At 36.7% G+C, this 25411-nt stretch overlaps 1 protein-coding gene across 1 annotated transcript; it reads right to left on the bottom strand.

Moving 5' to 3' along the window:
* Nucleotides 1-4440: 4440 nt before the first annotated feature.
* On the bottom strand, nt 4441-6523 carry LOC145026774 (berberine bridge enzyme-like D-2). Its single transcript, XM_078976864.1, has one exon. The coding sequence runs from the start codon at nt 6195-6197 to the stop codon at nt 4518-4520; it is 1680 nt and encodes a 559-aa protein (XP_078832990.1). The 5' UTR covers nt 6198-6523; the 3' UTR covers nt 4441-4517.
* Nucleotides 6524-25411: the final 18888 nt, after the last annotated feature.

Genomic DNA, 25411 nt, shown 5'->3' with positions numbered 1-25411 from the left:
AAGTTGTAGTAGACTTGAAAAATGAACACGTGTATATAAAGACCGTTAAAATCTGATACCGTATGAAGAAATTACGATGTTCAGAACATATGACCTAAGTCAAACCATAAAACCTAAGTAACCAAGTAGTCGAGATCATGATGGATAAATGCATCGATATCCCTAAACATCTCATTAATTATTGTCTTACTTAAGATGTCATGAGAAAAATCTAAATAAATCGGTCATAAGCACTGAATGGTTACAAAAACAAAATGAACTTATTTTGCAACAAAAAATATTAAAGACTAAATGTGCAAAAAAAAAAAAAAAAATCAAGGGCTAAATGTGTACAAAGTGAGAAATATATTACCTTATTAAGTTATTTTTCCCTGCTAATCTAGAGTAGTCAGTCATAAGGACTGAATGTGTACAGTTTAACAAGTTAAAGCGGTAAATATGAACGAAAAAAAACTTAATGATCAAATATATACAAATCAAAAAATATATTACCTTTTTAAGTCTTTATCCAATATATGTGGATTCCCTAATTTCCTTTCCATAAGAGCTCTTTTATAGAATAAATAAGGAGCTCCACGTTTAAAGTCCCAAACTAAGAAGTAAATGACATTGTAAATCTTTTGAGTTGTAAGACAACATGGATGGTTTTGCTTGGTGTCTAACAGTTGCACCGGCAACGTCTGACCTATCTGCATGAAGTAAAAAAAAATTGAATATTTTTTCTACTATAAAATATATCACCGACAACACCTACTATGGAATAATACATCCGTCGTTATAAGGCAAATTACTTTTTATTTGAAATTATGGTAGGTAATAATATATTTAAACAAGATGTGTGGTTAATAATTCTTCAAAAACCAATTGTAAACTTTCTACATAGAAAGTTGATTCTTTATTCTATGGTGGTTGTGTAAGTCTCTTTATCGGACCTCAGAAGTCTTGGTGTTTAATATTGTTGGATTCCCTGGGAGATTGACTATAATGGAATAAGAACAATAATAGTAATAATGTAAAAGACATAAATACTATTCCCTTCGTTCTAATATTATTGTCCAAAGACAAAAAACACACATATTAAGAAAATCATTAATTACCACTAACTTTATTTAATAAAATGACAGTTTTATCCTTACTTTGCGTTTAATGTTCCATTAAATGCTTAGTTGGTTAAGTAATAATGAGGATGTATTTTGGTAAAAATATAACTTATTTTTAGAAGTAGACTATTATTTTGGAACAAGCCAAAAAAGAAAGATGGACTATAATTTTGGAACGGAGGAAGTATAAGATAAATAAAGCGGCTAAGGAAATGAATTCCTTCACATAAAATGACTACACAAAAAATGACTACACGATGGAGACACTCTTAGAGCACTCGGTATGGGGCAGTTAAGGGAGCCATTATGGCTGATGTGGCTGGCAAGACAACGTTATAACTTGATAAACACAATCACCTTTCTTGTTAAGGGGGTGTTATGTTGGATTTTGTTGTGACGGAGACGAGATAAAACGAGAAAGGTGATTTGGCTGTTGCCTTTTTCAACCAGTCAAATCATTTTATCTCTTCCTCTTAACATGTTATAATATGGGAACACCGTTTTACTTTTGATTGTGGTGTTATGATTGAGATGACACATGAATTAGTTATTATAACAGACCTATATCTAATGCTTTTATAGAAGTTACCTAAATTCTCTTTTTATTTATACAAGGAGGGAATATGCCTGACAAAAAAAAGAATATTTTAACCTAAGTATTTCATTATTTTACCGCATTACCAACTTTAACAATTTTTCTAAATGCTTGCAAATTATGAAGAGTATAAACCCGTGATAAAGGTTTTGAATACTGAATATCCAACGAGTAGGTCTAGTTTTTAATACGATACACACCAAGAAACAAATGTTTAAAATTCTTGTGAATCCTAAAGCTGTTGTAATTTCAGACTCTAGGTAATGAAATTTCTTTCAAGTACAGAAAAATAATATCCAAATCGCGTCAATGTTGATCACGGTCCCCGTGGATCAAGTTAGGCTCCAAATCTCATAAACTGACGATCCCATTACAAAATCACATTTCAGGTTAAGAAATTACGGTTCATCTCTTATTACTCAAATCCCTACAGAAATATTCTATCTCAGTATCATAATACACAATTTTTTTTTTAACAAATAGCCCGCTATGATAAAAGTATCAAGCTTACTAGGAAGAGGTCGAATACTAAGGTGTGTTTGGTTGTGGAGAATTGTTTTCATTTTCTAAGAAAATGCTTTCAGAAAATAGATTTGAGTTTCATTTTCAATTTTCAATGAAAATTTTAGAAAACGCGTTTGGTTGAAACCGGAGGAGTTTTCATTTTTCATCTTAGAACTTTGGAAAACTATAAAAATCACTTTTCTAATTTACATACAATTTGGAAAACTGAAAACTTTCATTTTCTTGGAAAATTTTAGAAAACTGAACGAACCAAACGCGTTTTCAAAATTTCTGTTTTTCTTGAAAAATTTTCCTAGAAAACTAAAAAATTTTCTACAACCAAACGCGCCCTAAATAATCCGGATTTAGAAACTGAATATTTGGTTTTGTTATTAAACTAGATTATGACCCGCGTTAAACGCGAGGAACACATAAATAAAATGCAAATTTATATAGATATTACAAAATAATTATAAAAAAAGTAGGGTTATTGGTATTATTGAAATGTGTAGAAATTACACTAAAATAGGTAAATATATATAGCGTTAAAGGACCTCTTTATAGACAATATTTTTTGTTTTATTAGTTTAATGACCTTGTTTGTTACATATAAGTACCTTCAAACATTTTTTACTTGGGACACGGAAAACAACTATATATAGTCAACCATGTGTGAAAATATGTCTACACAAGTATAATCAAACATTTAACAATGTACTTTCAAAATACATTGTTATTTTATGGCTATGTTGCGAAATATAACTTTTTATTTCAAAAAATAGCAACTTATTTATGTTCCTTCAAAATGAACCACGTAAAACCTCCCACAATATTAAATATAAAGAAATTATAACCAATAAATCTGCAACGAAACTAATCATCTCCCTCGACTTCATCTTTAATATCAGATCTTTTTTTCCTTAATCTAAGTTATTGTCACTATCATCGACAATGTTAAGATTCAGTGATGACTTCTTTTTTATTTTAGAGATAATATGACAGAAATCATTTATCAGGTCCATCATTTATGTTTATATCTTCATTTTTTTTTGTTGATTTTGATATGTCTTCTTCGGTTTACCACCATCTTTTTTTCAGGCTCATTTTTTATGAAATAACATTTTTTTTGTGAAATTCTTTCTACGGTTTTGAGTATGTGCAGGTATGTTGATTTTTTTTTGAAGTAAAGAAAGTAGGGTTTTTGTTCGATGTTGGTTCCTAGGTTTGGTTCTTATTTTTGTGATTGCTCATAATCCATTGTGTTTTATTTTCCATCTTTATCTACAATCTTTATGTATAGAACACTTTATTCATATAGTCATTCACTGTAGAGTTTAATGAAGGAAAAAAGAAACACCCTTTAGTTTTATTTACTTTGAAAATTATCGAGCCTCCATGCAAAGCTTACAACATAATGAAAAAAACAAAAAACCCTTATGAGGTAAATGCCAATTACGATTCTACCCCTTTTCCTCTTGTAACAATTATCTCACTTCAAAACATCTACTTTTGTGTTTCAGCATATTATCGATAGCATGAAAGATCCAAGCATTGTTGCATTTTGGTTAATCATAATGCTTCAAATTATGGGACGATTTAAATATGGTGATGAGGTCAAACATAAAATATGGTAGTAATACAAGGTTCTTCTATTTCTTATTTATTTATTTACTTATTTTTTAATTCAACTTTATTACGAAATTAAATGGCTTCTTTTGTTGATATTAGTTTTCTTATTTAGAAAAATATGTGATATGATCAACCTCGTGATGCTATAGCAATGATAAAACTTGTATGAGCAGAAAGTGAGATAAATGTTTTCAGAAAATAGATTTGAGTTTCATTTTCAATTTTCAATGAAAATTTTAGAAAACGTGTTTAGTTGAAACCGGAGGAGTTTTCATTTTCCATCTTAGAACTTTGGAAAACTATAAAAATCACTTTTATAATTTACATACAATTTGGAAAACTGAAAACTTTCATTTTCTTGGAAAATTTTAGAAAACTGAACGAACCAAAAGCGTTTTCAAAATTTCTGTTTTTCTTGGAAAATTTTCTACAACCAAACGCGCCCTAAATAATCTGGATTTAGAAACTGAATATTTGGTTTTGTTATTAAATTAAGCATATATTATAATTTAAATAAGTTTATTTTTATATGTGAGGAAATAAATTCTCGTTTTTTAGTTTAACAAATTTAATAGGTAGTTTTTAACGAATTAAAACTGTATTCTATTACACTTTTGTTGGGAATATACACATGAAAAGAAAACCAAGGAACAGTTCAATTCATATATAACACTCCTTGCGTAATTAAGTTACTCACTCAATTTACTTGCTCTTTGATTCTTGTTCTCCAACGCCATTGGAGGGATGCTTTGTTGATGCCTGAAAAAGTTGTACGGATCGATTTGTGTTTTTGCCTTCACCAATCGATCGTAGTTTTTACCGAAATACTTCTCTCCCCATTCCCGAGCCATCTCCACTGCATCATCCTCATTCGACTCAACCCGAGTTTTGATCCAATTCATCACTCCAAGATCAATGTCCATGTAATTAACGTAAGCAGCTCGTGGATCCCATGATACATAAGGCGTCATCGATCCATGAAAACCTCGTATCCATGCTAAGTAGTCGATGGCCTTATCATTATCAGTTTCTTTCCATTCAACTAGATATTGAATAGTAAAAAGATTGTCTTTCCGGTGAGGGAAAGGAATGGAATCGCTACTTACAGATTGCATTGCGCCGCCATAGGGATCAAGAATTACATATCCTTTCGGTTGTTTCTCGAGTATTTCAAGAGCCGTGGTTAGCCCGAGCCTCGGAATCGGTTTCCGGACGTAATCCGATTTCGCCTTGTAGTACAATTTATCTTGTAAATATCGGTTTTTCAAATCCGAAATCGAGCTTCCAACTCCGTATCCCGAGAAGAACAAAATGGATTCGATCCAACTTGATTCTTTACAGTCGTTTTCAACTATTCTTAGCTCGGGGAAAGCTTGATTTATGATGAATACAGCTTTACTTTTTGGTCCTAAAAAGAACCCTTTGAATGTGGCTGATATCCCAGGTTTGTTTTTTCGTTCGGGCAAACCCGCGCCGACAAAAGACGAGAGGTAAAAGTCATCGTGCAATTTTGGCGCGACGTGTTGCCATTTGTTTACTAAATCTGTCACCTGTTTTATCGTGCCTGGTCTAGAGACGATAAAACTGGTGACTGCTTCTGGTACGCTTGACAACTGAATGTTCCAAGCGTACACAATTCCCCATACCCCGCCACCACCGCCTCGTATTGCCCAAAACACATCCTCCCCCATTGCCTGGCGGTCTAGTAGCTCGCCATTGGCGGTTACTAGAATCGCGTCGAGTATATTATCCGCCGCCAAGCCATATTTCCGGGACAACAACCCGAACCCACCACCGGAAATGTGACCTCCGACTCCAACAGTTGGGCAAGATCCGGCTGAAAACCCATGGACACTGCTGACCTCAGCTATGGCACAGTAGGTCTGACCAAGGGTTGCACCCGATTCAACCCACGCACTACCTGAGTTCACATCCACTGAAACATGGTCCAGTCTGGTCATATCAATCACCACAAACGGACGTCCTTCCATGGCTACTGATGATGACCCTTCGTAGCTGTGACCACCGCACCGGACCCTGATTTCTAGCGCAGATTGTCTGGCACAGATGACGGTTTTGGCCAACTGTTCTTTTGTTTCGGGGAACACAATAACAGTTGGTTTAGGCAAATTTGATCCAGAAAATCTAAGATTTTGAATGGAGAAATTGAGAAGCTGATAATACACTGATGAATCATTGTTGGAGTTTGATTGAGTTGAAAAGTTATGAACACCAAACTGAAGTAAACACGAGGTGAAGATCTCTGTGTTTTGTTCTTGATCTTCGTGATCGTAAGCGAGTGAAGGTACAGAAATAGACATGGCAAAGAAGATGAAGATTGTTATTAGCTGAAAATTATCACACCCCATAAATGTATGAAACGAGTAGTGTTGAACATGTAGATTTATATGGAAAATTAAAGATGATTAATTTATTAAGAATCATGGTGCTCGGAAGGAGAAGACAAACAGAGGGAGAAAAAGCAGAAACTAACGTACGTGGCCGGCCATTGCCATTTTCTTAATACCTTGAAGAACATACGCTACTGCATGCAGACAAACTGAGCTTTCTCACATAATATTCAAACAGATAGGGAAAGAAAGTGGGCTGTTCATTTGGATAGACGTAAAATTCTAATGTTTCATTCAACCTCCAATCCCAAAATGCCATCTTTTGGAGGTCAATTCAGATTCATTTCATCTTCAACATTTCGAATATATATAAATGCCAATACTCAATTCTAGCACAAAAGTATCCGTGCTTTCCTCATTGAGATTAACGGTTCTCCTTTTGATTTTAATGTCACCATATCATTTTAGAAGTCCTTTTGATTTTAATGTCACCATATCATTTTAGAAGTCGGGGGTCCAAAGTTTCCAAATGAGCAACCCCTTTGAAAGGGTCTAGGGGCAGCGCCTCTAGCGGGGTTTAAGGGGTAGAATCTGGCTTGATCACAAATTGAAAACAAGAAAAAAATAAAATGTGGCTGCATGTTTCTTTTGTGCTTTTTCCAATATACATATATGGATAGTTAAATACGCATCAAATATGCATATATGCATATTATGTGTGTGTGAAATGATAACATAATTTACCAAAATACATTATTTTTTACTCTTTGTAGTAAAAAATGTAATATAAGACTTGGAAAGTGGTATAATTCATTTTGAAGATTAATTACTACGTTGGTGGTGTGGTGAAAGGCCGGCCAACCGCAAAGTGCCAAACACTGCCGTTCCAATAACAATAGATCGATTAATTATCTACCTTATATCGAAGTTAGATCAACGGTAACCATTAAATTATTTATTGTTTATTAAATGAAGCATTTTATATTTATTTCTGTCGTTTTTTTTTTTTTTTTTAAATGTTGTCGGTCATCTAATCCTATAAAAACATGTTGATTGGTTAATCTATTTAAAATATCTACGAAGACTACTTAAAACCTTAAAATTTTACACGGATGATGGATTAGTTCTCATTGGAAAAAAGTAAAAATAAAATAAAAACGGAAACGGAAAGGGCTATTTGATATGCTTATATTGATTAAGATTGATGTAATGGAACAAGCGTGAGTTTGACATATAATTAGTAATATTTTGAGAAGCAATTAAAATAGTATTTAGAGGTTGTGCTAATGCGAATGATTAGGACTATTTGTTTTATAAACCAATTATATAGACGTTCGTATACACGTAACCAATTATATAGATGTTCGTATACACGTAACTGCCTAACTTATCTGAATTTGGTATATACACTTACATTTATAAACATCAAAATATTATATTGGTCCAACTTAATTGCAAAATATCATATTTACTCTTCATTAAAATTCACAATATTATATATGTTATTCTTAAAAATCAAAATATCATATATGTTATTCTTAAATACCAGAATTAGGGATGTTATTCAGGTCAAAATCGGACCGAACTGACCCAAACTCGAAAACCGAATAAGGGTAATTGCATGAACCGAAAACGGAACCGATTAACCTTTACAGGTTCGGTTTGGTTTGAGTATTAATCAGTTAGGTTCGAATATTAATCAGTTCGGTTCGGTTATTACCCGAATAATATGTACAAGATGATTAAGTACCTAATATAACAAAAAAAACCGAATAACCCGTATTAGGATTCTATAGCCCGAATAACTCGAATAACAGAAAATACTAACATAACATAACAACACATTGAAATAATAACATTTACATAGTAGATTAACATAATAAAAATTAATTTCTTACTTGAGTTTCTTGAGTTGGAGCTTAATTTTCCATAACTAGACAAAGTAGGAATTCGTGAATCGTTAGAGACAATAAGAAGGGTTGATTTTTGAAAGTTTGAAACAAGAGGAATGATCGATAAAAGAGATTTCGAGTTTGGAAATAGATGAGAAGATTAATTAATTTTGAAACGACGAGAACGAGAGTAGGGTTTTTTTGTTATAAACGACAATGACAAAGGTGTGAATCGTGATTTTGATTTCTGTTAATCAGAAAAATAGGAGGAGGAATGCTTATTCGGGACAAGTATTTAGAATCGAATAAGCTCTTATTTGGGTAACACAAACCGAATAACCCGATAACCGAATAAGCATAATATAGATACCTGAAACCCGACTCGAATTGCTTATCCGGGCCTAATTCAGTTCGGTACGGTTCGGTTTGGGTTTTCGGGCCAAATTCTCATCCTGAACCAAAGTATCATATATTTCTTTCTTAAACTTCAAAATATCAATGATAATGTCTAAAATATCCTACATCTACAACATGACAATAATCAACAACATAAACTAAGTAATATGTCACACCCTCGACTGTCGGCAGAAACGCCGAGCTGTGCGACATAGACGTTGGATCACAGACATTGAACATACATTAAACATACATTTAATAGTATAAAACAATATAAAACATAAATATCACTTCCATTATGGATAAAAATATTACATCCGAACGTGTTTCTAGAAATTCTAATACAAAATAGTGCCTCAATAAGTAGGCATAACTATAACGACAATAAGTCTTTGGTAGTTTCGTCGGTCAACCGCTGCTTCCGGAGGTACAATCTTCCATTTCACGGTTTTGTAGAAATACATGTGGTTTTAATAATATCAAAGTAATGATGGTGAGTTCACAGTTTCTGTATATTATACTTTGAAAATACTTTTCGTATAAAACTTTGTTAAGTTGTAAAAGTATTTTGATTCCTTGATTTGAAAATAGTATTCTACTTGATGGGATTTTAGGTTACAACTAAAATGCCTTAAGCGAAAACAATCAAACAATTCAATTAGCTTGGTACTCTCGATGTCATTTATCATCTCGTTTTAATGTGCCAATTAGCCACACACGCTCCATTAATTAGCAATAATTTTCAAGACACCCATTACCACCTCTTATTAGTGTGTCAGATAACCACACACACTCCACTAACGACTTATAAAGTGTAATGTGCAATTTCATGGATTAGCATACAAATTAACATTTTCATAAAGTAAGTAAGAGTGAGATTTTAGAAAATAGTTTAGTTACTTTTAAATTGCATTATACTTATTAATGAAAATTAATTGTCCTATCAAACACATTCGGCTAACTACCCTCCACCATACAAGAGAGCGGTGGGTGAAAATGGATAACCAACAGGGGACGTTTTTATATGCCGCTTCCTTAAACACCTCTTATATTGTGGCTTCGTGAATGAAGCGTACCAACGATTCCACTGACTTTTCTTATACATATAATATATATTAAACTTTTAATTATATACATAGTATAAGGTGAATCTAAAAGATTTTAAAAACAGCAATGGTTTAATCTTTTAGCAAATTAAACTTTTAATTTAACTAAATTTAAACCATTTACAGATTTATTAATTATCCTTTAATTAATCATTTAATTCAGATATTAATAACATCCATAACGATAATTCTTATCATATAAATTTATGATTATCTAATCTATAATTATCTCATGATATTTATGGTTTTATTTAATTATCTAATATGACCAAAATTCGGATTATGGCAGATTCAAATAATAACTCAAGTTGGGCAAGAAAATCCAAAAATTCGGAATACACTGAGCTCATGCTGTGAGCATCTAAGCTCACGTCATGAGATCCGGTGTATGGTAAATAGAATCCCGAAAAATCTGAGTTCACGTTGTGAACATCTAAGTTTATGTTGTGAGACCAGTCAAACAACAAACATGTTTGGATTTTATCAGGTTTCACGTCATGAGCAGATGTGCTCACGTCGTGAGATGGTATTTTCAGAAAAATGATTCACCAATGTGCAAATACATGAAAGAACTCCTTAGGATTTGATACCATTGATGGGATTTTAGGGTTCCAACTACAATGCCTTAAGCTGAAAACATTCAAACAATTCAATTGATTAAGACACATGCAACCTAATTGGATCTATGTCTTTCACATATAGCAAGATACTATGAATGACTAATCTACAAGACTTTTCTATGAACAAACTAATTCATAATATAAGTAAAGTTACCTTGAAGATTGTTATAGCAAACAATCTTGAATTCCTCCTTGAAAGACTCTTGGAAGCAAGCACCACAAGTGTCGAGCCTCTAATGGTTCACACCCAAACCCTAGCAACCAAGGAGCTTAAAGAGATAAAGAGAAAAGAGGTAGAATTTCAGCCCTAGCTTCTCTAAGAAGGCTTAGACAAAAAAAAATGTGAGGTATAGGGGCCTTTATATAGTGTACCAAGAAACCCTAGATAAGTCCAAACCAATAAAATAACATTATCTTACTTTTGGTATTTATCTGGTTTCTTAATTATCTCCAAGGATAATTCTAGATCCTCTAGAACCATACAAAAACGTTCAAGACCTTTTGAAGGTTTAAGAATGCCTCTTGCTCAACTATTAAACAATTACACTTTAACCCCTGTACTTTTAATTAATTGAATTAATCCAAAATTAATTCCAATTAATTTATGATTAATTCTTAATTAAATATTACTCTTTCTAATTAATATATTATTATCATAATATATTAACAAGAGGCCATTTGCATTCTGTGAATTATGGGCCATTTCATCTGTCATGGGCCATGGATATATTGGTTGGTCCTTATTGGGCCAAGAGGCCCATTAATGATTTTGGTCATGGACTTTGGGCCCATTAGCAAAGAAAGAATAATTGGGCCTTATGGAGGGATTTGGGGTTTGGACTCCCTTTTTATTAAGTAGAGTTCTAACCTTGGTTACAATTATTATTCAGCATGGGAGGTTATGGACTGTTAAGAGAGCAGCTTTTGCATTCAACAGATAGAGGTGAGTTTCCTCACCATACCAATGGTTCTAAGGCACCAAGGCCGGACCATTTGATTATAAATGATATACTTATAGTATAGAGATGTGTAGTATGATTATGTGATAATATATGGTAGAGACAACCTCTATGGATAGTAGTAGAGATAGCCTCCTGGGCTATGGTAGAGACAGTTTCTTTTCTTGAGATAGTCGTATGGCTAATGTTAGAGATAGCAGTAAAGATAGCCGCATGGCTGATGGTAGAGATAGATTGATAGCTAAGATGGTATGTGATATGCAGTAGAGGTAGTTTATATAGCTGATATGATGTGTGTTATGTGGCTTATGTGTGTGAGTATGCTCTGAGCCCAAGGGCAAGGGCAAGGCGTGATGGCGCGGCATGCACTCTATCTCTCTTCTACTGATAAATTTTGGGGGACACTCTGATGTTTTTAATTAAAATTTGTAATGAATGTGGATTTGAAAACAATTGTGTTGGAATTTCATGATTTAAGCAAATGTGCTTGACTAATGAAAAATGAAAATTTTCGTTGTAAAATTTGGGTCGTTACAAGTTGGTATCAGAGCCTTGGTTTGAGGGATTCAGGAACACTCTCGAGTGTGTCAGGACTCAAATTAAGGATTTGTAAAATTGTTTTCAAAAGTAACATAAAAAGTTTTATTAAAAGAAATGAAAAGATGAGAGCGTAACGCACGTGATCATCCGAGCCAAGTAAGTAGTTCCCTAATATGTTTGCCATGTTATACTGATATTTGAGTTTTGCTGACTAAGTGGAGCTTGCAATGTGTATGCTTTTAAAATTGTATACGGTTAGGATCTTATAGCCTCAAAATGATTGATTTGGTCTTATTTTCTGTTCCTTGTTTGGTTGTGATCCTACGGTAGAATCTTCTATTCGAAAGTTTATTTGATCCTTTTATGTGTACAATTTGCATGCATAAAAGCAACCTGTTATGTTTGATCTTATTGATATGAGTAGAGTAAATCTTAGGACAACCTGAGATTGATATATGCGGTAGTTGTAGGATATGATTAGGTTTTGGGACGAATTGGAGTTATCAGGTGGAGCAGTGGGGAAAGGTACATGTAGGTGTGTAAGGTGATGTGACAACCTGAAATTTCCATTCTATACAAACTGTATCACTTCAATAGAAGTTATAACAGTCATAGTCGATTTTCATACTTTTCGTATAAGTTGGAATTATTTAGGGTTTACACTTCAGTAAACATTAGGAGAGTGGATGTGCTACGGTTTTGTGCAACACTGTTATTCCAACACTCGGATATATTAGAAATCATTTCCGGAATAAAAATATTTTCTGTCAAAATATTTCAGGACTATAAATAGAGTTCTGAACTAAATTCATTCATTATTCACATTTCCAACTAGAGAAATGCCATTTTCTCTCTCACGGATCTTCGGGTTTTCATCCCAAATCGTGAGTCTACTTTCCTAAATGTGTTTTAATGCTTGTTATATGCTTTATAATATTGTTTACATGTCTAAAATGCAAGATCCGGGAGTTTACCGCCCAAGAACGTTCTTGGGGAGTAAACTCCAAAATGGAGCTTTAAGGCTACCTAGTCCCAATTCCTTGTTAGGCAACTAGTTAAGGACTTAATGTAGAGTCATTTGAGGCTAGAAATCAAACAAGATCACCAAGTTTTAGGAGTTTACGGCCCAAGAATTCCTTGGACCGTAAACACCTTTTTCAAGGACTTAAAGTGCCCTAAATCACCCCTAAGGCTTTAGACTTTAACCCTCTAATACTTGAAGCTAATTTGGACACCTAAACACATCAAAATCATCCCTTAAAGGGAGTTTACGGCCAAGGAATATCACTTGGGCCGTAAACTCCAAGTAAAGGCACAAAAGTGTGCCTAAAGTCCCCTTTAGCCTTAAACAAAAACCTAGAAGCTATCCTTTGTGTGCAAGAGGCTTAAAAGAATTAAAACAAACACCCCATAGAAGTTTACGGCCGTAAACTCTAGGGGTTATGGTCTTTAGGCCGCAAACTCCTCAAAGGAGCATTCTAGGGCCCTAAACTACCTAAAGGATTAATCTACCAATGCTAGGCTTATTCTAGGATTCATTTAGCACCTTAAAACACCCAAAACCACCAAGAGTGGAGTTCACGGCCGTAAACTCAAGGGGTTTACGACCGTAAACTCCAAGGGTGGGGTTTGTTGGGTGGTAAACTCTTATACAAGGTCCTTGGAAGCTTTTCAACCCTTTTGCCTTGTCCCATATCAACTTAGATGCAACCATTAGGACCTATAACACTTATACAAAGTGTTTACATGTTCCTAAGTGTCCCAACTTATTTTGTTAAGTTATTATTTGGCTAATTAGTTATATATATGCTCATTATATGATAACTAGGCTCGTGCGTGTGAACAAGTCTCCGTTTGCCACCTAGCACGGTATCCAATACTTCAATCCAATCCACTCACCACAAGTGAGTTCATACCCCTTTAATTAACCTTTGAAATGCTTTTAAATGTTTTAAATACTTTATGGGGGGATACAAGTTAAATACTTATAGTTATTACATCAATCACATGTGCTTATATTAATCACATGCGATTAATAACTAGAAAACCAATGATTTTATCACTGTTCAAACTGTTTATCAACCTGTTTCACTTCAAAATGTTTTACAAACTCTTTTACTTATCAAATGCTTTTATTAAACTTTGTTTTACTTCTTATAAATTGCATGCCCATATATGTATAGATATATAAGAAATGTTTAAAGGGCTTAGGAAGGCTATCCACCCTATTTCCTTTTCGCGCATTGAGATGTGATTTGGTGGGATTTCGGGTAGTCGTCCGAAGGTCGTTTCAATATTAGTTATATATCAAATATACATATATAAACATAAAAGTACTTCCATATTCATACTTATCAGTACACCATCAGTAAGTTACCATCGGGGTAACATAGGATCATACTACTACAATTTCTAGATAAATGAGTCAGTTCATTCATGAGTTAATACTTATTACTACGAGTACTTATACAAATATACTAGAAAGAGAACATATACAACTATACTAGACAGAGAACATATACAACTATACTAGAGGAAGAACATATACAACTATACTAGAACAGTTCATTTCATTACATATACAAGAACACGTTAACAATTGTGATCCACTGTATCGGAGCATGCCTTAATTGTCATGGCCCGAGTTGTAGCCAGAATTCTCTTGGAGGGAGAGCATGAGTTTGCATATAGATCTATACTGGATTGACTATCCTACACCTTGCTGCTAGCTACAGCCGGACCTGTAGGTCTGCGGGTGCCAAACGTCATTCCGTCATTACGACCATTCATATGTCGTTGTTACCAGTCGATAGTATGGTGAAATTTATCACATGATACCTTAATATAAATCCGGTTTAAGGTAGTTAGTACAGCAGTAGTTCCTATAATACAACACTACAGTACTACATTAATTTACTCTTTACATCATTAGTGATCTTTTCACTTAAACAATTATGTACAAACTATGTTTTGAAAATGATAGTTACACTTGAGTAAATTACACACTTTTACAGCAAACGAGCATACAAAACAGATAAGCCTTGGTAGAAGGCTACTTTAATAGAAAATATAGGTTTTTCTGAGAGATTCAGACTTTTACAAACACTTACAAACCTTTACATGCATTTTAAAAACTTACACTTGATACATGTTCAAACATTTTTGGATGACAAATACCGACACTAAAATACTTATGAACTCACCAGCTTAATGCTGATAAACTCTTTCAAAATAACTTGTATTCTCAGGTCATCAGTACACAGGTACCAAGGCCAGCTTTTGAGAAGATGGAGTGCATCCAAGACTCATCTTATTATTTTGATATACATTATTTTTGGTGTCTATACTGTACAGAACACGCTTGTATTAAAATTATATATTTAATGCAATGGATGATGTTGTTTGCTTATTTACATTTACTGTGTTGTGATACTTTACATGACATCCTTCGCCCCAGAACGTTTTCGCCGTTCTTGGTTTTGGGGTGTGACAGGTAGTATTGGGCCTGTACTAATGGAAGCACAAGACTTGTACCCAAACCAATGTTAAATCTGACGACTTAAAAGAGGACCGTTGTGGGAAGATCCCTTATATGGAAATCCTGATCATTGTGATTTGTAATATTTTCAGTTCAGCATGGTGATGACATGATTTGGAGCAGGTGGATCAAAATTGAGATCTGGATCCAAGGCAGAATCAGGCGACACTATTGATGTCATTGATGAGAGGTTGCACAATCTTATTGCAACCGAGGTTACCTGGGGTATCCTTGATGCTACCCCAGCCATTTTTTGGACGGTCAAGGAGGTCATTATGATGATCATGGAGGAGAGACACAAATCATTCAGGGCTGAGATTGCTATGGTCCAGATTAGGGCCCACGCTCCCTCATTCCGAGAGTTCAAGGCATGTGAGGCGCCAAAGTTTTTAGGGGTCAGGGACCCCATTGTCAGCCGATGCTGGGTGGTGGATATTGAGAACGCCCAACACACGATTTCTTTCCCAAATGTGGCAAAGGTTGGGTTTGCTTCTTGTATGTTGAGGGACAGGGCCCGAGATTGGTGGGGTGAGGTTACTAGCCAGGTGGGGCCACCCGGAATGGCTGAGATGACATGGGCCAAGTTTGTTCGGCGTTTCGACTTGGAGTTTTCACCACCTATTGAGGTGCAACGGCTAGTGAGGGACTTTCATGACTTGCAATAGACCACTAAGACAGAGGGTCGGTCCCTGCGAGGCCCTCTCACCATGGACGAGCTTTATTGATCCCACAATATGCTACTGATGAGGAGTTGAGGCAGACCCGATACCATTCCATGCTGAGGGATGATATTTGAGAGTTTGTGAGCTTTACAAAGTGCAAAACCCTGAATGAGACGGTGGAGTAGGCCCATGAGAGGGAGATGGAGTTGGACTCCCTCACGAAGCAGAAGCCTGAGCAGGCCTAGACAGCAGTAGGTCAAGCTAAAAAGCCTAAGACATCAGACACATCCAACAGGGGACAGCAGGGTCGGGGCCGATGTGACTAGTGCAGTAGGATGCATAGTGGAGCTTATCGCATCACAGGCTCGTGATGTTATGCATGTGGCCATCAGGGTCATATGAGCAGTGACTGCCCCACGATGGGCTTGATTTGTTTTATCTGCAACCATACCGGCCACAAGCGGGTAAACTATCTGAGGTTGCAGGGAGGGGGAGGAGTAGTGACGGTGCCTACACCTGCCACATTAAGGATCACCGATGGCCGCCCTGCTAAGGCGGGTGCCTCGGCGGTGAAGAGCCGTGCATTTCAGCTTACTACTGAGGAGGCTCAGTCCGTGCCAGACATTGTGGTTGGTACGTGTCTATTATACATTGTTCTTATTATTTTGGATGACTTATGTGTATTATAAGTTTGTATATGGACCTTTTTGGTAAATGGTATGTCCGCTCATGTCTTGTTTGATTTGGGTGTTACCTAATATTTAGTATCACTTGCGCTGAGCAAGAAGTTCCGAGACGTGCCAGAAACTCTGGATTCCCCGCTCGATGTGGAAATTGCAAAAGACCGCACCATTAGTGCTGCAAGGGTATATCAAGGCTGTGTCTTGAATGTGTTGGTGAGAGGTTCCGTGTCGATCTAGTTTTGATGTCGTTGCGAGGGTTGAAAGTGATTGTCAGGATGGACTGGTTGGGAGCCAACGGGGCCATGATTGATTGCGAGTGTTAGTTGGTCAGGGTTAGAACCTCAAGTGGGGGAGAATTGTTTATTCATGGTGAGATGGCCTCACAGGGATCAACCCGCTGTTCGGCTGCGAGGGCTAGGTGGTTTTTACAGCAGGGTTGCACAGGGTTTTTGGCTTATATCTCAGACACGAAGGTAGAAACCATGACGGATATGGACAGTGTGTCTGTTGTACAGGATTTTTGGGATGTTTTCCCCGAAGAGTTACCAGGGGTGCCTCCGAAGAGGAGGGTGGAGTTTCGCATCGACTTGGTGTTAGGTGCCACTCTGATAGCAAAGGTGCCATACCGACTGGCACCACTGGAAACGTAGGAGTTATCTACGCAACTTTAGGAGCTTCTAGACCGAGGGTTCGTAGGTCCGAGCAGTTCCCCGTAGGGAGCACCGATCCTTTTCGTGAAAAAGAAGGATGGATCCCATAGGATATGTATCGATTATAGGGATCTGAACAAACTAACGGTGAAGAACCGTTATCCGTTGTCGAGGATCGATGATTAATTTGATTTGCTACCAGGCACGTCTTGGTTTTCCAAGATTGATCTTCGGTCAGGGTATCATCATATGAGAATTCGGGATGAGGATATACCAAAGACGGCTTTTAGGACTCGGTATGGGCACTATGAGTTTGTGGTGATGTCGTTTGGGCTCACCAATGCCCCAGTAGCATTCATGGATCTCATGAACAGGGTGTGTAGATCGATGTTTGATCGATCGGTGATCATATTTATTAATGACATCTTGGTCTATTCTAAGACTATGGAGCAGCATGAGTAGCATTTGAGGGAGGTATTAGAGACCCTGAGGGCAGAGAAACGTTATGCAAATTTCTCCAAATGTGATTTCTGTTGGATTAGTGTCTAAGTCCATAACTATTTTGGTATGTACTTGACCCGATTGTGCATGGTCCTTTTGGGTTGCCTTCACACTGGTGACTAGACAGGATGATTGTTAAGGAGAGAGGCTAGTTTATTGTTAAGAATAATAAATTAGGGTATAAATATTATTTGTTAATATATTATATGAATAATATATTAATTTGGAATCATATTATTAATTAGTATTTAATCAGAAATTAATTTAGAATTAATTTTGGGGTTAAAGGAACTGACTGAAAGTGCAGGGGCTATTTTGTAATTATTCAATAGTTGAGGCTTTGGGCCATTGGATCACCTTTATTAAGGCTTGAACGAAAATTCTAGAAGGATCTAGGAGTTTTCGTCCAAGGGCTTAAGGAAAGGAGTCCATGGACTTGCTTAGGCCCTAAGCTAAGGGATTAGGGTTTACACCTTGAAACCCTAGTTAGCCTTAAGTATAAATAGCACCCTAAGGCACTAAGATTTCGTCCAAGCCTTAGGAAACCCTAAAAGGGACGAAATATAGGGCAAGATAGCCTTCTCTCCTCTCTCCCGTATTCATCCTTTCACCTAGTGTGTTTGTGAGCCATTAGAGGTACTACACTTGTGGTACTTGCTTTCAAGAGCTAAGGAAATTCAAGGAACTAATTGTTATTGCTATACAACAACAAAAGGTATGTATTCTATGTTTATATATGAATTTTGAAAATAATAGTAGCATGTCAGGTTTCTTTCTATGTTCATAAAGTTGTATAACTAATAGTGAAAACATAGATCCAACTCTAGGGTTGCATGCACACATAGGATTGTTTGTATAAAACCCATGAGTGGTATCAGAGCCTTTGGTTTTTTCTTTCAATTAGATTTGATACAAATGTATGAATATGACAATTAGGGTTTATGGCTAATAAACCCTGGAGGCTTGATTTTCGAAATTAGGGTTTCTAAACCCTAGATTTCGAAATTTTTTGGTAAGATTTCCTAAACCTTTTTCTTTGTCCCCAAGATTTCGATTTTAGGGTTGTCTAACCCTAGAGTTTCGAAATTTCCTCCTTCCCCAAGATTAGATCCTAAATTTTAGGGATTTGGATAATGTCATATCTTGTAATTATCATTTAAATTTTTAAATTTGGTAATTAAAGATTTTGAATTATCTCATTCCATAATTTCGAATTCTAAGGGATTTAAGGGATTAGGTTAAATTATTGTTTAATTTAAAAGATATCCTTACCAAAATAAAAGATAATTGTCAAATTAATTAGATAATCATTTTCTTATGTGATAAACTTGATTTATTTGAATTATTTGATAGATTATCTTGCAAGAAATTGAATTAGGTCATATTTAGATAATTACTAATTAATTGATTAATTGTTATTATTTGTAATTTGATCTAGAATGTTCTTGCTTATGTTTTGAAAGTTTCAAAACTTTCCCTCAAGTTTTGGAATTTAAATTTTGATTAAAAGTTTAATTTTTGAAAGTCTAAATTCTAAAACCCTAATTTTGAAAGGTTCAAATTTACACCCTTGTGGTTTATTGATTTAATTACAAGTTTAATTAAAAGAAAGAATTAATAAGCTATAAATTAAAAGGTTTAAGACTAATTAAATTAAAGGTGTAATTAATAGTTTAAACCACCTAGTATTTTAAAGTGTAAAATACACCTTATACTATATATAGCATTAAAAGGCTAATATCATATATGTATAACTTAAACTGCTAGTCTTACCGTTAGTAGGCCTCATTCATGAAGCCAATCTATATGGGGGTTATAATGTTATGGCCTATAAAATGGTCGTTTAATGGGTGTCCACTCTCACCCACCGCTTCCTTGATTGGTGGAGGGTCGTTAGTCGAACGGGTCGGATAGGGCAAACCCTTTCCATTAAAAGTATAATAAAGTATAAAGTTGATGGGTTTTAGCCATAAGAACTTTCCTATGTGTGCATGCAAAACCCTATTGCTCAGATCTAGGCTTTCTAATTAAACATGCTTTGAATCCAAGACTTCTAATAGCTAATTAGGTTAAATAACAATGATGAAACAGATCTAGAATAATACCCTTGAGTTCCTTGTTGATCTTGTTTGTCTTGGAGCTTCTAGAGTCACAAATATCACTCCTCTAATGGCTTACAAACACCAATAGCAAGCAAGATGATTTAGGAGAGAGGAGAGGGGAGGAATTCGGCCAGAGGTTCCTTGCTTTAGGTTGTGTGTCGAATTCCCTCACCCCTAGGGTCTATTTATACTTGTAGACTCCTTAAGGGTTACCACCTAAACCCTAATTGGATAATCTTCTCTTAAGGCTATCCAAATCCATTCCATAGATAACCCTTTGGACGATTTTGGCTTATCCAAGCCCTAGAAATCGTCCATCCTATCTAGGATAAGGATTTACAGTCTAAAGTGTAACTATCAAACAATTGACAGTTTATACCCTCTTATTTAATTAATCTCTTTAAGTCACCAAATTAATACCAATTAATTTATGACTTATATTAATCAAATAGCCATATATTATTCCTTATAATATTTACTCTCTCTTAACAAATCATCCTTCAAGTTGCTATGGTGAAGGCAACCCAAAAGGACCATGCACAACCGGATATAGTTATAGCCTTAGACACTATTCCAACAGTCTCCCACTTGGATAAGTCTAGTAACTATACAAGTACAATTCGGTTTGCAATCGTAGCTCTCAAAGACGCTGTCAACTCTGATCTAATCAATCTTGTCCTTTAGATAAGGGATCGTACAGTCCTCTGTTAGATATCATGCTGACAATCCTATGGAATGGTTAGTCATGCATTTAAATTTCTCGATCTCCGATTTATTCGACATAGAACTTAATCGAACACATCAATTTAGTTCTGACCGGGCCCGGCACATAAGTCAAATCAAATCATCAAGTGGCCAAGATATCTCTTCTACCCTCTTAGGATAAAATTTACAGATAAACTTCAACTTATATGCATTTACTTATTCATTAACCAACAATACACAACAATGCGTTTTATAACATCAAGTTACTGATGCGTTTTCGCATTATCAATGCAAAATCAATTAACAAATAATAAACCATATATCTAGGTTTTAAGACTATATGATATTATCGTCTTGCGATCACCTTTTATATCGTATTCCATAAGGTGATTCCAGCAAGCGCGGGTTTATTCCAATGCTCAAAACCAGTTCAAAAGCACTCATGAACGTTGCAGCAACCCTTGCTATGTCTAACACCATTTAGACATTCTACACACCAATTCATGACAATCTTCATTCATATCTACTCCCAACATATGAACGATTGTGGACCATTTGAATAATTCGATTATTCCTAATAAACTCAATTATTCTGGAAGTCAAAACATGCAAAGTGAAACGATAGTTAAACAACTAACATGTGACAGTAACTTTACTCATAAATAAAACTCCTTTATTTAATCATCAAATGTTAATTACATTTATCTATTATACATTTCTAATACTATCTAATCTATACTAATATCATCCTTCAGCCCAATACTCCTAGCATGCTGCAAGTGCTTAACCCTACTCAGTCCCTTCGTAAGCGGATCTGATGGGTTATCTTCTGATGATATCCTCTTCACTACGAGTTGTCCTTCTTCTACACGACGTCTAATGAAGTGATATTTTCTGTCGATATGTCGAGATCTACCATGATCCCTCGGTTCCTTGGTCAAGGCAACTGCATCTTCGTTATCACAGAAAATCTCCATGGGCTCCTTTATGGCCGGTACAACTCCAAGATCACCAATGAAGTTCTTTAGCCATATTGCCTCCTTCGACGCTTCGCTCGCTGCGATGTACTCTGATTCGCACGTTGAATCAGCTACGGTTTCTTGCTTGGAACTCTTCCAAGTCACTGCTCCTCCATTTAGGGTAAAGACCCAGCCCGACTGCGAACGGTAGTTGTCCCTGTCGGTCTGAAAGCTGGCGTCACTATACCCTCGCACCTTCAAGTCATCACTCCCTCCAAGGACTAAGAACCATTCCTTCGTCCTCCGAAGGTACTTAAGGATGTTCTTCACCGCAATCCAATGTGCTTTGCCATGGTTCCCTTGATATCTGCTAACCATGCTCAAAGCGAAGGCTACATCAGGGCGAGTACAAGTCATACCATACATGATTGAGCCAACTGCGGAAGCGTATGGTACTCGGCTCATTTCTGCTATCTCAGCTTTGGTACTCGGACTTTGAGTCTTACTCAACTTGGCATTTCCTTGTATCGGTAGTTCTCCCTTCTTTGAGTTTTCCATACTAAAACGTTTTAGTACCTTCTCTAAGTAAGTATTCTGACTAAGTTCAATTAGTCTCTTACTTCTTTCTCTTACTATCCTTATTCCCAAAATGTAAGAAGCCTCTCCGAGGTCCTTCATAGCGAAGCACTTCCCGAGACAGGACTTAACCTCCTGCAGAGTCGGGATGTCGTTTCCTATGAGTAATATGTCATCGACATATAGAACGAGGAAGCTTACTATACTCCCACTGGCTTTGACATATACACAAGATTCGTCTTCGCTTCGTACAAATCCAAACTCTTTGACTTTCTCATCGAAGCAAAGATTCCATCTGCGAGATGCTTGCTTAAGTCCATAAATGGACTTCTCAAGCTTACACACTCTATTCGGATGCTTCGGATCCACAAACCCCTCTGGCTGAGCCATGTAAACATCCTCAGCCAACTTTCCGTTAAGGAAAGCGGTCTTGACATCCATTTGCCAAATCTCATAATCATGAAATGCGGCAATTGCTAGCATCACTCTAATAGATTTAATCTTCGCAACTGGTGAGAAGGTCTCATCATAGTCAACTCCGGGAGTTTGAGTAAAGCCCTTCGCGACCAATCGCGCTTTATATGTGTGTACGTTCCCATCCATGTCGGTCTTCTTCTTGAAGATCCACTTGCACCCTAAGGTCTTACGTTCGGGCACATAATCAACCAAATTCCAAACTTGGTTATCGTACATGGATTGGATCTCGCTATCCATCGCCTCTTTCCATTTCGCAGACTCCGGGCCTGCCATGGCTTCCTTATAGCTATTAGGTTCATCAAGATTTACTAGTGTACCATCACTAATATACGTGTCCCCTTCGGTAGTAATATGAAAACCATAAAACTGGGGATGAACTCTAACTCTATCGGAACGTCTAAGAGGTAAGGATTCGTCAATCGGTTCAACCGGAGTTTCCTCCTCGGGTTGAATGCCAGCGGTAGAGGTTCCTTCATCTATCGACTCTTGAATCTCTTCAAGTTCGATTTGCCTCCCACTGTCTCCTTGGCTTGTGAGTTCTCGCTCTCGGAAAACTCCTCTCCTCGCAACAAAAACAACATTGTCTTTCGGTCTATAGAAGAGATATCCAAAGGAAGTTTGCGGGTAGCCGATGAAAATACATCGCTCACTTCGAGGTTCAAGCTTGTCGTGAGTATCTCGTCTTACGAAAGCCTCGCAACCCCAAACCTTGATATGTGCCAATGAGGGAGCTTTCCCTATCCACATCTCGTGAGGTGTTTTGGCAACCTTCTTAGTTGGGACTCGGTTAAGGATATGGGCGGCAGTCTCTAAGGCATACCCCCAAAAGAAGATAGGTAGTGAAGCACGACTCATCATAGAGCGAACCATATCCAATAAGGTTCGATTACGCCTTTCTGCCACACCATTCAACTGCGGTGTCCTAGGAGGCGTCAATTGCGAAACTATTCCACACTCCTTGAGATAATCGTGGAATTCAAGACTTAGGTACTCTCCTCCTCGATCGGATCGAAGCATCTTGATTTTCCTACCCAATTGATTCTCCACTTCATTCTTGAACTCTTTGAACTTTTCAAAAGTTTCTGACTTTTGCTTGATTAAGTAGATATACCCATATCTACTATAGTCATTGGTAAAAGTCACATAGAAGCGGTTCCCATCCTTCGTGGTTGATCTAAAGGGTCCACATACATCGGTATGTATTAGGTCCAATAGCCCCTCACCCCTTTCACAAGTACTCGTGAAGGGTGACTTAGTCATCTTTCCAAGTAAACAAGACTCGCATGTGTCATCTTCCCTAAGGTCGAATGACTCCAACACTCCATCCTTTTGGAGTTGGGCTATGCGTTTCTTGTTGACATGTCCAAGACGACAATGCCACAAGGATGCTTTATCCATACTAGTGGAAGAATCAATATTCGAAACATCATTTCCTAAGTTATCAACAATCATAACAGTTTCATATATTCCATTACATGGTATAGCTTCAAAGTAAAAGACACCATTTAGATAAGCCAAAATAGAACCATTCTCATTATTAAAAGAAAATCTAAATCCTTGTCTATATAAACCATGAAATGAAATGATGTTTCTAGCCATTTCTGGCGAATAGCAACAATTGTTCAAATCTAAAACTAAACTATTCCTAAGCACTAAAGAATACACTCCAATCTTGGTCACAGGCGACGATCTTCTGTTCCCCATGATTAGATTGATCCTTCCTTGCTCCACATCCCTACTTCTTTTTAGTCCCTGCACATTAGAACAAATGTGATAACCGCAACCGGTATCAAGAACCCAAGAAATAGCATGATTAGAATCGTTAGATTTGATTGTGTATATACCTGCGAAAGATGGCTTGATCTTTCCTTCCTTGATGGCTTGCAGGTAATCCGGGCAGCTTCTCTTCTAATGTCCTATCTTGTGGCAGTGGTGGCACTCTGCCTCCCTTGGGTTGGAACAGGGCTTAGAGGGATCAACTTTGGTCCCACTAGAAGAGGAACCATCTCGGGCTTTCACCTTTCGATAGTTATTCGATGAAGCTTTCCTCTTCTTTCCCTTCCCTTGACCAATAGCCAAGACAGGAGCAACGGATGGATTGGGAGTTGGTGCAACAGACTTGTCCTTGAAGTTGCTCTCAGCAACCCTCAAGAGACCTTGGAGTTTGCTTAGGGTGACCTCCTCTTTGTTCATGTGGTAGGTCATCCTAAATTGGTTGTACATCGGAGGCAAAGAGTGAAGCACCATGTCGATCGCCAAGTCTTCGCCGAAGTCAACATTTAACTTGCGAAGGCGGTCGACATACCTTTGCATCTTTTGCAGGTGCACGGTAAGAGATTCTCCATGACCCATCTTAGCGGAGATCATGTTAGTGAAAATCTCGTAACGCTCTTGTCTCGCGTTTTGGTGGTACCTCTCCAACAAGTCTTGATGCATCTCGTATGGATACATGTCCTCGTAGGACTTTTGGAATTCGGAGTTCATGGTGGCGATCATGATGCAATGTACTTTCGTTGCATCTCGCTCATGAGTTTCAAAGGCGGTGATTTCAGCGGGAGTAGCAACTTCGGGGTTGATTTTCTCGAGCTTCTCATCGAGGACATACTCTTTATCCTCATAGCGAGCAATGGTGCGAATGTATCTTATCCATTCGCTAAAGTTCGTTCCATCGAAGGTGACCTTTTGGCAAAGGCTCATCAATGTGAAAGAACTAGCAGCAGCGTTGTTTGCGTTTGACATCTATAGAAATGTCACACCCCCGAACCAGACGGCGGAAACGTCCGAGGGCTATCGTGACTCAATTGAATACCATCACATTGCATATACATGAAACATAACATTATACATCACCAACATTTGGAATGAT

The sequence above is a fragment of the Lactuca saligna genome, chromosome 1, assembly GCF_052625555.1.
Source record: "Lactuca saligna cultivar CGN05327 chromosome 1, ASM5262555v1, whole genome shotgun sequence".
NCBI lineage: Eukaryota > Viridiplantae > Streptophyta > Magnoliopsida > Asterales > Asteraceae > Lactuca > Lactuca saligna.
Note: the sequence above shows the minus strand (reverse complement) of the source record. Positions and strands in the feature narration are given on the sequence as shown.